This window comes from Coccinella septempunctata, chromosome 1, assembly GCF_907165205.1.
Source record: "Coccinella septempunctata chromosome 1, icCocSept1.1, whole genome shotgun sequence".
Lineage (NCBI taxonomy): Eukaryota > Metazoa > Arthropoda > Insecta > Coleoptera > Coccinellidae > Coccinella > Coccinella septempunctata.
In genome coordinates, this window is record NC_058189.1 from 49,105,081 (window position 1) to 49,122,742 (window position 17,662).

Genomic DNA, 17,662 nt, shown 5'->3' on the forward strand with positions numbered 1-17,662 from the left:
TTCTTATTGTTAACCGATCTCAATTTGTGTACCTATATATAAGCAGTATGATGAGTTGTCCAAATTATAATAATCAATATCATTTATCAGCCTTCAAATGTGCAGAATTTTAGATATGTTATCAATAACATACTATAGTTTTCACAGAATAGTCTGTTGAGAATAATTATATTTATGATTGTACTGAAATTCCCAAGATGCAGTTAATTCTCGAGATTGGTTGTGAATACTTCAAACTTTCGTTCGAGCTCACTCTGTATATTTTGGGACTGCAATTTTGCTCCATATTGCGTGAAAATAAGGGCTGATAAGGAACTTGTCATAAGCGGATTGCTATCTTTCTCTGATTACGCTGAAACATTGATATTTCTCCTATCGGAACTGGTGAAATTGTGATTGACGAGTTGTGATAAGAAAGTTTGGAATGATAATTGACACTACTGGAACAATTCGATCGATAAAGAATGTCGATATAAACGCTTTTTTGTATATTGGGATGAATTGATTGCGGAAGAAAAATTAGAATGTTTCAATTAAATCTTCATCAGAATGCGGATGTTAGGCACTTCCTCATCGAAATTAAATAGAAACCGTTATTACGTACAATTAAACTGGAGATTCGTTCTCTCTTCCATTTTTATCCAATATAAATGAAAATAATATGAAAATACCTCAGAAAATACCGTAATAGAGTATAGAATACTTAATTTTTCCAAAAACTCTTTGGACTGCACATCATTCTTGATTAGCCTTCAATTTAAGTAAAAGCTAATAATTTGTTGATGGCAGACTACACATTTAATAAAGGTTTATGATAATTTGTTATTGATGGATGATGGTCAAAAAAATAGTTACTCAAGCTATATTTCGGTAAAACCCTCATTTTGAATCTTCATTTTTCACTATAGTGAGCTGGAGCTATGTGCTTCTTTTTTTTATCTCTGTAGTTTCGGAGTATTCAAAGTTCACACACTCACAGCAGAAAAAGTGTATAGAGTGTTCCTAAAATCAATGTTAATATTTAAGAGGACGATTCTTGGGCCAATTTAAAAAAAATTCATATTAATGAATGTCTTGAATGTCATGTGTAAATATATATACCTAAAGAATAATGACGAACTTTCTAATAAGGTTATTATTGGGCCTTGAAAATTTTCTACTTTTTCCTAAATTGCAATTAGTTACTTTTCTCTAATTTGATTCACATTTAATATCAAACGAAGTCATGAGCTTGAACAAAGAAAAAACCATTTTCATATAAGATACACCGAGAGATACACTGAACCAAAACATTTTTTAAGCAGAAATCATGCATCCGTCGAAATTTGCTCAGAAACTAATGAGAATTCCAAACAAATTTTATTTCAAGAGGAAGCAATGACGTACCATATTTTCTCCAAAAATAGTCAAAGAAATACCCGTACAGAAGCCACTGGTGAAAATAATTACAATTGTTTGATTGTTTGAACAGCAGAAAATGCATCTTTATGCATTGAAAATATGAAAGAAATTTCAAGATATCTACAATAGTAGCAGAGTGGTTATAAAAAAAATTTCACCCTTTATCTCCATACAAGAATCAGGACTTTAACGGAACGCGTTCATATAAACTTTTTCTTAAAATGGGTCCTAGAATCGCCCCCTTGAATATTAGCATGTTGAAGGAGAACGATCGTCGTACTAAAAATGTGTCTCCAAAAATGTAGAATATATGAGGCGCTGCGATCGCTAATAGGAGAATCGATTTTATAGCGTCAATTTGAAATGAATTTCCTTCGTTTTATTTTAGGTTATGTATCACCGTTCTTGTTTTCGATAATTTTTCAAATAGTTACGTCTCTTCAAATCTATAATAAGTATAAACTTTCTGATTTATATATGCAGTAAATTACCATAATTCACATTATAAAGGGTATAGTAAAGTTATCAGCTTTATTCATTCAATTGATGAAATTCAAAAGGAATCACTGATCAAAAAAATATGATATCTACGTAGATATGTTTATAATTGTTTATGGAAAACAAGATATAGATATAATAGTTACTAATTATAATTGGTTTAAAGTAATCTTCAAAATTATATACATTCCGTGAGGAATAGAACACATCAAGACAGCAAAAGGTAGCAACCTTAGATTTATCACTTGTTAGAGTAGATTATGTTCCCAGTAATAAGCTGAGAATAGAATTACTTATACATAATACATTATGTTATGCCAATGAAAATCCTCAGTAAGGTCCATTTTTGAAACACGTGTAGGTTTATTGGTTAGACATTTTTATTCAGAAGAGTTCACTTCTCACGAGTGATGACAATTTCAGAAAATAAAATTAAATAATGACGTCACTCGGTGAAAATGAATGACGCAATAAGTAAAATTTTTATGGTTAATTGAAAACAAAAATTGACCCATCGGATCGTTTTACTTAAAAACATTCAATAACGCAGTTAGCAATTTTTACCTTTCTTTATCCACACTGTATGGTACATCCAATTTGAGAATAACAATATGAGGAAAAAAGTATATTCTGTCTCTATACTATTTATAGTCGAAAACCATTCGAATCTGCAGAATAATTTTTTTAAAAACACTTTTCCCGTAATAACTTCACAAGGCTTTGATTTATAGTTCCGACAGTATATTTTTAAATTTTAAATTTTGATCAAATAATAGGTTCCAATATTCAGTGGCCCGCTTTCGTGAAACACGCTGTAGGTACCATTTCCAAACAAAACGAGAAAATCAATGCCAACAATAATCCAATATTTTTTCCTATAGAATCTAGACCAGAAAAAGCTTTTCAATGGAAAGAGAAGAAGTTATTTTCGATGAGAAATTAAAATGATAATTACATCATTGATAATGAGATATGTCGTCTTTAGTGTGGATCATATGGAAATGTATTCGAATCTATGTTTATAAAATTAGTAATGACTTAAGAAATCATTCAAATGTCACACGAATTATTCCTTCGTGTTATTTATCGAACGATGCATCAGCAAAACATACTCAGTCAACAGAAAGATGAAACAAAATGACCTCAAATAAAATATTGCACGTTATGAACAAATGCGTTTCTGAATAAGGTGAGTTAATTGATGGTCACTGACTCCTCATGAATATTTAGTATGATTTCGGGGCTCTGTATAGTCGATTATATGTTAATTAATGTTAAGCTATGATGACTATACTCGCATAAAAGTATCTGAGAATTCTGAAGAAGTTACACTTACACAATATTTTTTCAAAATTTCTTCTTCAATACATTTCTTTTCCCATTTCTAAATTTCGAATGAAATTTATTCAAATTCATAATCAGAGCGGTCGTCTGTCCAGCTATTGAACTCGCCCATCGCTGCTTGGTTCGCAAAGAAAAAATTAATTTTTTCAATATTGAAATACAGACTCGATCAAGATGAAAACTTTTACTCAACTCTTAAAGCGGGTTTCATAAAACTTAAATTGTCCGATCAACGATTTGACAGTTACTCGATTTGTAAAACGAAATCACTGAAACTTTTTTATTTCTGAATATAATGCAGAATAAGCAATTGAGAATAATTGAACGGACGTCTAAAAATCATAATTTGATGCGAGAATGATATTCTGAATGATCATGACTGAATTATCGATAGAAAACAAATTGACGTCTATTTGTCAATCAAGAGTTTATTCCTCGATCAAGCTTTATGAAACCCGGGGTGAATGATGTTATAAAGGTGCATCAGGCCAAAATTGCTTCCTTACTCTTTTCTTTGAGAAATTGAAATAATTTCCTTTGTCAAAATGCTGACAGACGAGTTTTTTACTCGTTCTATAGAAATTTCATTTTGATAAATGTAAAGTGCAGAAAGAATGATCATTTTGATGTTTGAAAGAGATAATTTTGGTTCATAGATTCATGTTTTTGAACGTAATATATACAGGGTGTCCCAAGTTCGGGTACTTATTAGACGTTTCTGGAGAACTGGACATATTTGTAATCTGAAAATTGAGATTATAATGTTTTTCGGAAATTTCTTCTGAGTTAAAATTTTTTTGGAGCCTGAGCACTTCCAGTTACACAAGGAGTGAAAATAAATTTGCTAAAAATTTTTTTCAACATTAATTTTCTTCGCAGGCTCCATTATATCCTTTATATCATAAAAAATTGGGGTGCTAATTTGAAAGACGAAAGTTATGGCAAATCTTAATCTTAATCCCAATTTTTGACACAACATTTTTGGAATACCCTGTAGCAAGTTTTTCAAAATTCAGGAAATGTTCAATATTCCCACATTCATCGACTTCAAAAATGTGCAAACGGTTTGTGCTTAGGATATTTAGCATAAGAATAACGATCATAATACTGAATACGCTTATATCTCCGTTTTTTTCAGTTTTTTTTCGATATATTCAAAACTATTCGAATAACCACAATGGTTTTAACAGAAATGTTTTCAGCATTGAATACTCATTCATATCAGAAACGAAAAAATGTAAAAAAAAATTTTAACAAATTAATTTTCACTCCTTGTGTAACCGGAATACTCGGCCTCCAAAAATATTTCAGCTCAGTAGATAATTTCGAACAATATCATAATCCCAAATTTCAAATTTCAAATACATATGTCCAGTTCTCCAAAAACGTCAAATAGCCACTCGAACTTGGCACACCCTGTATTTTAGAACGAATGAAAAAATCAGTCGGTTCAGACTGCTTTTCGAGATTTCATTTGCAGAAACCATAACGGAGGTTCCATTCTGTTGATTATTGAATGAAATTTGTTGAAATCATATCTCACCAACTGACCAACTGCAGCAAAAATAGTCATGAAACTCGCATTATTTATTTGTCAGGTTCTATGCGAAAAAAAATTCCTTCATTCTGTACAGAATAACTACAATGAATTCATGAAACATTGTTTATTGTTTTAATCACAATCTGTAAGCATATCTGAAAATAAAGGTGCAATGAGATGGTTGGATCAGCGTAAAGCAGTGGAAAGAAACAATAAACTGCACTCTTACCTCAAAAGATAATAAGAATGAGTTCGCAAGATATGAACGTCATTTATTACGTTTAAATTATTGCCTATTACAAATATCAGCAACGCGCAAAGGTAACCGATACTAGTACCTTTTATCTTCTCATTATCAATACCTTTCTTCGAATCACATTCATTCGTACTCGCAAATGAACAAATAGGTACTACAGTTTATTCAAGTTGGTACATGAGCTGTAAGCTTCGTTAACATGACATTAATAAATGTATACATTGCCCCAGTAAACTGACGCCCCACAGGAACTGTTGATTTTATCGAGATATTCGCGTCTCATTCAAAAATAAACAGATAAGATTTCTTGGATCTTGTATGGAAATTCAATCCTTTAAAATCGCACGCCATATCAATTTTATTATCTAGGGTACATCTCTTGAAGAAGTTTACCATCGATTCTCTTCTCAGGAACCACAACCCTTGAGATTTAAATAGGAGAAATGGAATTTGCGATTTGTCCAAAACGGGCGATTTTCACAGGGGAAGAATTTTTTGAATCGTCTCATGAATATTCAAATTAGAAATTCCCAATGGGATTTTTGATATCGCAGTGTACGGCAATTTGGAAAGTCTAAGTAAGGAGAGTAATTCAAAGCCAAATTCGATAATTTTTGAAGACCTTGTACAAGCTACTTTGGAAGATGTTTTCGAAAATCCATTGTTGATACGAAATTTTGAGTTTGAGATCCTTCAGTATGGAAACGGGTTGTCGATAAACAAAACGCTCTGGATTTCATTGGACACAAATTGAAGTGCTCTACAAATTTCATAATAATTGCTTTTTTAAAACGAGTATATAAGTTTATATTAGTATTAGTAGAAATTTAATTTGCCGGAGAGGTGTAACCAAAAATACATATACATTCCTTTTAAGGGTACATTTTGTCCACCAAAAGTTAAGCTATTGAAACAATTAAATCTTCTGCAAAAATAAAATCCCTATTGAATCCCAATTTGCCAACAGTATACAGGCCGTACTTACGATGAAATATCAAATAATATAATCAAACAGACAGTAGAGGAAATAATTGACCCTATACAGTAGGTATATCATAAATAACTCTTAAAAAAAAACTTAAAATATGGAGTTTTTCCTGAGAGTATGAAAATAGCAGTAATTAAACCAAAACACAAGCAGGGGGATGTTAATGAGTATGGGAATTACAGACCCATTAGCATTTTACCAGGTTTTTCAAAGATTCTGGAGAAGCATCAACAAGATAAAAAACCTAAAATGTTTTAAACGCAGTCTATATAAGTTTCTATTAAATTTGGAACCATATACATAGTTTATTGGATTATGTCAGATGAAGAATGACGGAATCATTGACACTATTTCACCTCATATTTATGGTGTACATATTGATTCGACTTGAAATAAAGAAATATGACTTTAGCCTTACGGCTTTCACACTCCTCTCCAGAGGAAAATTCACTTATCCCAGATATCTCAGATATCAAAAGGATTAAGCTCGGTTGGAGCCCTTTCCAGGTTTTCGGGCTCGTGGTGGTGGTCTGGTCCGGGTCGCTCCTCGGCTCCCTGCCGCCGATTGGATTACTGCTCCACCCGCACTTCGTGTAGGAGCAGATGGTGTTCCATGTACTTGCATACAGTTCTCGCCGTTCCCAGCAGTACCGCCTTCTGCGTGACTCTATAGATATTTTCGTCCAACTGAAGTTTCCTCAATTTCTCTAGTAGTTTCTTCGGTATCAGGCCTGTAGATGATATGCCAATAGGGATGGTCTTGATATCTTTCAGCTTCCACTGTCTCCTGGCTTGTTCCTCGAGATCTCTGTACTTTGAAATTTTTTCAGTGTGCCTATCTAGAATATTGTTATTATTTGGAATCGCCACATCGATGAATAGTGCTCTGTCCTCATCCTTATTGAGCAATATGAGGTCTGGTCTATTGTGGGTTATTTTCCGGTCTGTGAGAACCGTGCGATCCCAGTAGAGCTTGTGATGTTCATTTTTCAATACAGCATCCGGATGGTAATTGTAATAAGGAAACTTTTTCGAACTTGAAGAGAAAGTTGGTGTTTTAGTGCCAATTTTTGGTGAAGAATCTTGGCAACGGCATCATGTCTATTTTTGTACTCCGTGCCCGCGAACTTCTGACATCCCCCGGTGATGTGCTGGATAGTTTCATGTGTCGCACAGCCATAACGAGAGCTATCATCCGCCACTGAGGCATCCTTGGCTATATATTTCATGTATACTTCATTCAACTTTATTTTAGCAGTCGGTTGGCCATGGAAATTTGACACATTTCACTCTGTATAGTACGAAAATGTGGGGTTATGAAGCTTGTCAAAACATTTTTGGGTTTTAAATCAACGCTAGGTTGCCCGTTCTACGTAAAAGTTTCTGTTATTACGTATTTTATCACAATGTCGAATCTCTTCGGAAAATATGTGAAGAACATAATTGAAGCTTATTCAAACTGATTGAAGGCATACATACCAAATCCAGTTATTTGCATGGAAAATACAAGAGATCAGTATAATATCATAATATGCACTCGCTTGAGGAGAGTTAATGTTCGTTATCTTCTTTGGCTTACATCATTTGTAGATTTCAAAAATATTAACCCGAAGATGAAATGCATATGATGCAGTGGTTGGGAATGGGTATCTCCCGTAGGAATTAACAGATAATTATAAGAATGTTAAATTCTTCAACAAAAATCATCTTGCATCAATATAAGTGAAAGGAGTTGAAGGAAGTTTCAAGTTAAGATGCAACTTCACCGTTGAACAAAAATTTCACATGAATAAACAAGTAACAGGGCAACTTGCGCGTATTTGTGGCTATTCATCTTAATACATTGATGTAATCATAATAATAAGGTATTTATTAGTACCTTAAGACATTTACATTGTATAGGACAAGTCAAATGAAGAATAGAAAGATCCATTTTAGGGAACTTATTCTCCTATGACATTTATCGAAAATCCTGTAGTATACTTTTCGCATTAATTCACTCAAAAATAAAATTCTCAAATACCACCACTTTTTTGGGTCTTCCAATAGAAGGAAATTCTTTGTCATACTCTTCATTCACAATCTTTCTGATTGTGGAAATATTCAGCCGAAATATAAGTCTTTTAGATTCAGATGAAACATTATATAAATTCTCTTACATTGAATATATTCGCTATCGTCTGACGTATTGTGGATTTTAGAATATCAGGGTATAACTATTTGAATGAGCGGACCTGAATTCTAAATAGCACTTCCTGAAACCCTGTCCCTTTTTTCAATCACTTTCGGCATTTTCGAATTTTCGTAATAAAAATTGATATTAGTTGTGGCAACGGCGTTATGACATTAACGACATTTCATGAGTGCCAACCTAACTTCGTTCTAGTTACAAAAACTTGAGAAAATTATTTCATGGCCAACCGACTGCTAAAATAAATTTGAATGAAGTATAGTTCCTTGTTGGAATCACCTGATCCTGGATGGCGAGCATGAAGCCCTCTGTCTCAGGAAACAACCTTCCGGAAGTCAACCAGTATTTCGACGCAGATATGTCGACGTAATCATGGTTGACCTCGTTCTGGTGCCTTCCATGCAAAGGTTTGCCAATAAGTTTCTGCATTTTACTTTCTGCAGAGTGTTCGACGGTTTCCAAGTGATCCTGTTGTAGCTTTAACGGTGTTGAACTATCAGCAACACAAACTACTCGATGGAGTTCTGACGAAGCCGCCTTGCTCAGGAAAGTCCTTCAATTTCCTGGGACATACGGTTGGACAAATAAACAATTCCTCTACCCCCAAGATGTCGTGGCAGCTCTGTCCGTTCTATTGAGCTTTTGGGGTGATGTTTATTGTGTTTAGTATGCATAGTCCTTATTTTTCTCTGTAAAGCTGCTAAATCGGTGGTCGTCCAAGAGATGATACCAAATGAATAGCTCATCGCCGAGCAAGCGTAGGTGTTAATCGCTTTTATTAGATTCTTGCTGTTAAGACCAGTTCTCATTTTCCTTCTCAATCTTCTAATTATTATTATTATCATTACAAAGAATCCTCTGTATGTCACAAATGTGGACCCTCTGGAATCATCTTGTATGGTATCATTCACGTGAAAAGTGGAGAAAATATTCAGTTTTTGTTGTTTCAAGATAAGTTTGAATGGTCTTCGATGATATAAGTTCATTTTTGTTATTGCAGTATTGAAAACGAAGGAGAAAACATCAAGGGAAAATGGAGCACGCGGACTTGATTCAAGAGATGCCTCATATCGAACAAATGCCTACTCAAGAAAGACTGATATTAGCCAAGAAGAGACGGAACCATCAACTAAAGGTTTGGTCGCAAAAAGAGAAGGAGTACAGTAAGAAAACGCATAAGCCGAAAACGTCCAATAAGAGAAATATATTTTTTAGCGAAAGCGTTGTACTTCTTGAAGCAGCTTCCAGAAATGATATAGACGAAGGTAATATTTCAGAAGATTCTAAGCTGTTCATATTGTCATAACTTACGCGATAAATTTCGCTAGAACATTTTCTGTACTGATATTTTTTAATTTTCATTTTTCAACAGTGCGACGGTTGTTAACTAAGGGGGTGAGTCCAGATTCCTGCAACGAAGATGGTCTCACTGCTCTACATCAATGCTGTATAGACAATAACGAAGCCATGTTGAATCTTCTGTTGGAATTTGGGGCAAATGTCAACGCGGAAGACAGCGAGAAGTGGACGCCTCTCCACGCTGCAGCAACTTGTGGGTTCCTAAGATTAATCAAGTAAGTTCTTCAATTTGGATAGCGTCCTGGAATAAACGATGCTGATTGCTCTTAGAGGTTCGTAAATAACCAATTCGAATTTCAGGATCCTCATCGACAACGGTGCTAATCTCTTGGCTGTCAACGCCGACGGCAACATGCCTTACGATATCTGCGAGGATAACCAGGCGTTGGATTGTATCGAAATTGAAATGGATAGAAGAGGGATAACTCAGCAGCTCATAGATGAAACTAGGGCTTCTACAGAGAGGCAGATGTTGGCCGATCTAGAGATGAAGGGAATGAGAGGTGAAGATTTGGAAGCGTACGACATTCAAGGTGCAACACCAGTGAGTTGAATTGGAATGAAAATTTTGGTTATAAACCTAAGTTATAATTAAAATAGTTATATTAATAGGTGGGATATCCATTATTACTTTTTTTAAATAAACTGCTCCACATGAGTTAGGGCCATGGTAGAAATCAAGCTGAAAAAAGGAATCAAGGCCCGTTGTAGAACAGAGGCGGATGGGACTACCGGGAGCATTTAGACCAGTGAACTCTAAAAGAACTCTTTTAGAGTTAGTTCACTGATTTAGACATTCCGTACATATAAACTTCTCCACATGAGTTAGGGATATTGACTTAAATCGCAAAAAAATATAGTTAAAAAAAGATTTTTGAGATGAAAATTCATATCATTATGATTTCAAGTTGCAAATTAATTTTAGCCTGTAGGTCTGCAGCGTATACAGGGTGGTTAAAAAAATCGATTGAAATAACGAAATTTTATTCCCAGAGAATTCAAGCATTTTAAGACTATCAATACAATGTATGGCCTCCACGAGCATCAATAACAGCTTGACATCTTCTTTGCATACTACACAAGAGGTTGTTGAACATTTCTTGAGGAATTTGGTTCCATAAACAGGGCAGAAGCTATCTCAGATCATTTAAGGATTCTGGGGTAGGTTGATGATTATCTAATCTTCTTTGGAGCATATCCCATGCGCATGTTCTATGCAATTCAAATCTGGTGAGTGCGGAGGTATTGTTAATGTGGAATACCAAGCTCCTCGCGCGCATTCTCAACTATGGCTGCACGGTGCGGTCTACCGTTATCGTCTAGAAATTGAAAAGTTTCACCAATAGCAGCGTGAAAGTTTGGCACAGCATTGTCAATGACATGCTCCCTATAGTGTAAGGCGGTCATATTCCCAGGACAAATGTGTAGATCTGTGCGCCCGTTGAAACATCTCCCGGCCCATACCATAACACTACCCCCTCGGAATGGATGGACTTCTTGGACATAGCGACGATTACGGAGAATGCGTGGGATTGTCCATACCCTTATTCTTTGAGAATCTGAAAATCGTCCATATCTGGATTCATTGATATGTTGATATCCCTAACTCTTGTGGAGCAGTTTATTTGGGATACTCAGTGGCATAGGGAGTGTTGATATCGAATAAAGGATTCCCCAATGCGTTCCATTTTCATCGAGTCGTGAGGTGTATTGCTCTGACGAGGTAAAATGAGACCGAAACCATAGTCAGCATCTACTCTTCCTCGATGAGATGGACCTAGAGTTGATATTCCGAGAAATGATGGCTAGCTGGCTCTATTTGTTAGCTGTAGCATTTGTTGATTTTTATGTAGATGGATGTTATGTATCTGAATTAGTTTCGATCATTACTGACAGCCTTGATTCGAAGGCTTACTCATTTGATTATTATTCCGAACCTTCGTGATACTCTCGGCTATCATCATTATAGGAACAGGTGCTGGAATTCCTTGGATTGTTGATCGTTTTGAGAAAACTGGTTCAGTTGAATTTCATATATCAGACCAACATGCTTTTTACATCACACAGGTTAAAAAATGACCGCAGTGTTCGCCAATATCCAACCCCCTCCACTAATCGCATTGGGCATCAATGACACCACCTTTATACTCTATTTTACACTTTGATTGACACGCCTATCCAAAATCCCATTAACTCAATGATTGAATCCGACAGACCATCAAGAGCAGCGTGTATCTATCGATTGGGCGCTAAAGGGCTTTTTTCTAATGTACCTTCTGGGTGTCTGAAAATCCAATCGAATGTCAGAAAAAACTTCTCCATCCGGCGAAGGTGGGGGTTTGATGCGATTTATGGGCTACATGCGTCATTGGACCATTAATCTTTTAAGATGGTAATGAACATGTTTTTATCGTCAACTGCGTCCATCTCCACGTGATATAACGGATTCTTTGAGACCGAAATTGAATTGAATTGATGATGACGACCTCTGGTTTCAACGAATAATCCTTTTTTTAGTCGAAGGCTTCCAAAATGAATCATTTCCTTCATTTCGGACGTCAAAACTTAATTGGCGCTCAAAATGGCATGATTTGATTTTTGGAAAAATGTTCCCAAAAAAAAATCAATACTTCAGGCACAATATCTGACAATAATTTCCAGCTAGTGACCAGAGTTTTCTCAAATAGTCGTTGGAGATTTTGAAGAAAATAAATAATAACTAAATTAGATGATTTTTATTAACGATCAGTTTGTACCACTACATGTGTATCATAATAGCTTCTTCGGGCGATCGAGTTTTATTTGTTGTGTGTACAGGGTGGGCAAAATTCGTTGTCTACTGAGGGGATCTCGAGAACTATAAGAGCTAGAAGAAAATGGATGACTCATTTCCGAGCTTTTTTTCAGAGAAACAAAGAATGGTGAAAACCGTAGCCTCCCACGATTCTTGAAGTTACAGATCTGAAACTTGAACCATCTTAGGCACTTTAATACGAAGAATCTACTGACAAAAGACTTTTTTTCCAATTAAAAAAAAATTCGATAAAAGTTTGCACTTAAAAAATAGAAAGTTCGCCTAATGATTCGAAGTTAAAAAATATTTTAAGCACGTCAGTGGATTCAACGTAAAAAAGTGCCTGTAAGAGGTTCAACTAAGATGTCTAAAAACATGGTGTATGCACTGATTAGATTTTGTTTTTCCCGCTTCGAAAATAAGAGATAAGTTTCGTTTTTCCCACTGTAGGTAGCGTCGTTTAGGAATTGACAGTTGTCAAATGATATTTAAAAATAATTTGAATGCATTCCTACGACTTGCGAATGTGCTGTATTTATAAGCGATTATTGGTGTGTGAAAATGTATTACTTTCGAGAAAGATCGTACAATATTCATTTATTGAACATGGAACATGTCGTTCAGTTTTTTGTATGGACAATCAAGAACTACAGCTTAGTCACCTTCGCTCTACATGCTCAATGTTCGCCGATGACACCAAGATCTATAACTATCCCATCTCCGAGGCTGGCAGTCTGCAGTGTGATCTGGATGTTATCTGTGAGTGGTGTGATGAGTGGGGGTTACCCCTGAGTATGGAAAAGTGCTGCGTCCTTCATATTACCTTGATGGTGAACCCATGAAGGTGGTGGCCAGTCACTGTGATCTGGGCCTGGTGATCACCGAGGATCTACAGTGGTCCGAACATATTTCTTATGTATGTGCAAAGGCTAAGCGATCAGCATACTGTATTTACAAAATGTTCAAGGGCGGCGATGTTAATACTATTCGGACCCTTCTTACCACATATGTGAGGCCCATCCTGGAGTATGTCGGTCCGGTCTGGTCGCCATCCACGGTGCGCGATGCAACCATGCTTGAGTCTGTTCAGAGGTGGATGACTCGTTTTCCCTATGGGCGTGATAGACCATCTTATACGCGTCGACTAGAAATATTCAAACTAACCAGCTTCCGCGATCGACGTGAGAGAGGGGATTTGCTTCTTACGTACCGATCATTGCGAGGACATTTTGGAGATGGGATCAACGGTATGTTCAAGTTGAATTCAGGCCATCTTAGGGGACATAGATATAAGCTTTCGAAAGAGAGCTTTAGAACATCACAACGCCAAAACTTCCTCTCTAATAGAGTGTTTGACACCTGGAATCGTTTGCCGCCTGAAATTGTTGGAGCCGCTTCGGTCAACTGTTTCAAGAATTCCTACGACAGATGGAGAGCCGTTAATCAGTAGTTTTGTTTAATTTGTCATGGTTTCATATTTTTATTCAGTATGTGAACATTTTAATTTTCAATTTATATTTCTTTTGAGTTTATAGACTTATGTCTCAACTCTTGTATTTGTATTAATAATAATAATAATAATAATAAAAGAATTCGGTGTTGTTGGACTATCACTCTTTGTTGTTGAAAATTGAGGCAGAGCCAAATCAGATGAACATTCAGGACGGATAGAGCTAACAGTTTTATGGCAACTTCAGCAATAAAGCAATAAAGGAACTGTATTGAAAATACGTAATGTGAATTGTGAGGCATGTATTAAGAAACAAAAATATGTTAATCTGTTCGAGTCTGTTCTTCAAATATTCTTCACAAGTGAAAATTGCGTTTCAGTCAACTGAATATATTGAATATTTCGTCAATCAACTGTGTTTTATTGAAACCATATTGAATTGCTTTCCTCACGAATACAATTTGTCAAACAAAAATTATCTTGTAGAAAAATAGAAGTACTCCTTCGAATCCTTCTATAGTGTTGAAATATCTGCAGGTTCGTTTTTACAACGAAAATACAAGTGTAAATCACAAATATTCGTTAACAGCTGATTCTTTGATGGATTAGGAACACAGAGATGACTGTAATCTGTGATCGATATAAACGCAGAACAAAATAAAGCGAGAGAGTATCATTTGATTTTCTTTCACAGAACAAGGATAGAACATAGTGGCGCCGCCACGAAACAAATCTCTTATTTTCGATTTAGTCTAATGTCATTCCATTCAAAAATTGACGAGTGCATACACCATATTTTTAGACATCTTAGGTTCAACTTCCAGATCTGTGACTTCAAAGATAAAAAAGTTATGAGAACCTTTATTTGAAATCGTCAAAATCTCATTTGACATGTAAACCACATTCATGTCAATTCTTTTCTGTGTCTCCTTGATTATAACCTTGTGTTGTATTTTTAAGAACTTTAGGATTGACTTGTCTTTTCTTGCCAGATAACGATTTTTATGTATGCCTTCCTGTCTTTAATGTCATCATTAATTTACCTGCTGATTGGTTGGTGTTTTGCAGTTAAAACTTGAAACTCTGTATTTCGGTTAGTACTCTTGTTCGAAGCTTGCTACATCTGTCACGCTGTTTTCTACTGTTAATTTTGTATGTTTTTGGAGTCCTGAAGAAGGTCTCCATCGGGATTGAAACGTCGACTAGATGAAATAAAGAAGAGTTATTTTATAACACCTATCAATTACCCACACCCCTTATCAATCTTTTTGTTTAATACACTTTGGGAATTAAAAGCGACTATCAATATTTGTTGTTACTTTTTCTAAAGTTTTGAATGTTTTCTATTCTCTTCATAGCTTCATATTGCCGCTGCAAACGGGTATATCTCAGTGGTCGAGTTTCTATTGGAACACGGCGTGAGGACAGATGCCAAAGACAAGGACGATTGGCAGCCAGCTCATGCTGCAGCTTGCTGGGGTCATGTAAGCGCACATTAAGTCCTTGGAAATTTCTCTTATTTTTATTTAGCCCGATGATTTTTTCAGCTAGAAGTCATAGAGCTACTGGCACAAGCCGGAGCGGACTTGAACGCAAAGAACAAGCACGACGAGACTCCATTTGGTGAGTACAACAGCCTAATTTCGACCATATTCTTCGTCAGGACAGAAATGCAAATTGTTTTAGGTGAAAAAGATCTAACATTTCGATGGTGTTTTTTCAGATATCTGCGAAGACATCGAACTGAAAGAGAGGATATTGGAGTTGAAGACAGAACAAGAGATCAAGAGGCAGGCCGAAGCCAAGCGAAAAGTAAGAAGATCGCAGAGCAACACAAGGACCCAATCTGTTAGGAGAACGTCATTACGAGATAAGGGTATGACCAGTCGGAAAGACGCGGTTGAAGAGGCTAGACTCAGGCTGGAAGCAGAAAGTCAAAAGGTTAGATTACGTATTTGAACCCTGACTGAATCAAATCATCGAAAATTGCAGATGATTGCCTTTTTCATAATAGTTGGGGAGCCGACGATGCTGAATCGGGATTTACTCGAGCATCGTGAATTTTGAAGATTAAATGGTAGAAAGAAAAAAAGGTTCTATGATGTATGCAATTTCAGCGGTGGGGAAAGCGTCTGCAAGGTCTCAAAGATGTAAAAAAAAATCGTCAGGTGTACATACTCAAGCGTGTCAGATTAAGATACTGTATATGCCCTACGTGTCCCTGATAATGAATTCATGCTTATCTGACAGTTTGCGCGGTGGGACAGGCCGTACAGAAGAATTGAAAATGGTAAAAAAAAATTTTCGAGGGTGTCAGATTTTTGGAGGATATATTAATTGGACCCAAAGGAAACTACTTTTCAAGGGACTGACAATTTGGACGTGACGCAAGGTAACAGCGGTCCTTTGAAAATGTAAAAAAAATCGTTACTTGTACATACTCGAGCGTGTCAGATTTTCATACAAATGGTTAATCTCGGTGTTGTAGACGTGTTGACCCATCAATCTGACACTAATCAGGGAGGGTTTTCTTAATCTGACACTTCGAAGAAGATGAAAAAAATCCTTTTTTATCGAATATTCCCCTGCCTGTACCTCTTATAGTCTTTGTATACATTATGAGAGTTGTAGATGATAACACAACTTTTGTCTGAAGCAATTTTACATACCCTTAACCGTTCTCGAGTTAGAGGGCGATAGGGGCGAGGAGCTTAGCCACCTATGGGAAAGGGCAAGGTCAATATAGAAACCCTGTTTAATGTACATTCATCGCTATATATCACGAAAACGTTCAAACGTAGAAAAAATTGCTCAGGACAAAATTTGTAGAAAATGTTATGCTCTACAACTTTCATAATGAATGTAAAAAAGATTTGAAGCCCAGGGGAGGAGATAATTCAAAAACACTGATGAAGGTCAATATAGAAACCCTGTTTAATGTACATTCATCGCTATATATCTCGAAAACGTTCAAACGTAGAAAAAATTGCTCAGGACAAAGTTTGTAGAAAATGTTATGCTCTACAACTTTCATAATGAATGTAAAAAAGAATTGAAGCCCAGGGGAGGAGATAATTCAAAAACACTGATTTTTGTGACCTTTATGGCCAATTTTTATTGTTTCGGCTTGCTAAAACTGTCAGATTATATTTTTTCCGTCATTCTTGAATCATAAGCTTCAAAACAAGTAAAAACTTAACCGCGCTCGAGAATGTAGGTACACGTGACTTTTTTTTTGCAACTTTGGCGCCCTCCCACACATTTTCGACTCGCTTAAATTGTCAGATTAAGAGAATATATACTTTTCAATATGTAATTAACCACATATATCTTAATCTGACACGCTCGAGTATGTACAATGATCGTTTTTTTTTACTATTTTGACAGGCTGTCCTAGACAATTTCCCCTATATACAGGTCTAATTTTTGGTAGAGGTACTCTACAGGGTCCAAGGTATGTCCCCATATATTAATCTGACACGCTCGAGTAAATCCCGAATTTCCCTCTTCGGCTCCCCAACTATAAGTAAAATTTCAAGATAGAGTTCACTTTTCCGACGAAAACATGATCTTAGTGATTAGTTTGTATCAATTGGCTGGTTTCGACAGAAAAATTCTGATAATAGTTCTCCCATGTTACTTGATCAAGAATGAAGCGATTTACATGATCCATTCTAGATCGAAAAATAAAAATATTGGCAAGTGAGATGTTATTGGATTCAAAATATCATTCTCGATCGAAAAAAATATATAGGATGTCTCATTCAAAAATCAAAAGTTGATTGACATTTCCTGTCAAACCGGAAATGCGGCAAACCAAGTAAATATGTCAAAAAATTTA

General features: G+C 35.7%; 1 protein-coding gene across 5 annotated transcripts in view; it reads left to right on the forward strand.

Annotated features, from left to right (window-relative positions):
• The window catches only part of LOC123308776 (protein phosphatase 1 regulatory inhibitor subunit 16B), a 31,791-nt gene that overhangs the window by 7,596 nt on the left and 6,533 nt on the right, over positions 1-17,662 (forward strand). For 4 of the 5 annotated variants that reach the window (XM_044891611.1, XM_044891629.1, XM_044891634.1 and 1 more), the window contains exons 2-7: positions 9,219-9,483; positions 9,591-9,792; positions 9,878-10,121; positions 15,180-15,305; positions 15,369-15,444; positions 15,545-15,762. In XM_044891611.1, the coding sequence (XP_044747546.1) occupies positions 9,252-9,483; positions 9,591-9,792; positions 9,878-10,121; positions 15,180-15,305; positions 15,369-15,444; positions 15,545-15,762 (1,098 nt within the window). In that variant the 5' untranslated portion in view covers positions 9,219-9,251. Of the gene's footprint in view, positions 1-2,929; positions 3,089-9,218; positions 9,484-9,590; positions 9,793-9,877; positions 10,122-15,179; positions 15,306-15,368; positions 15,445-15,544; positions 15,763-17,662 lie in introns of those variants that run through there. The other variant, XM_044891644.1, reaches the window with a different exon arrangement.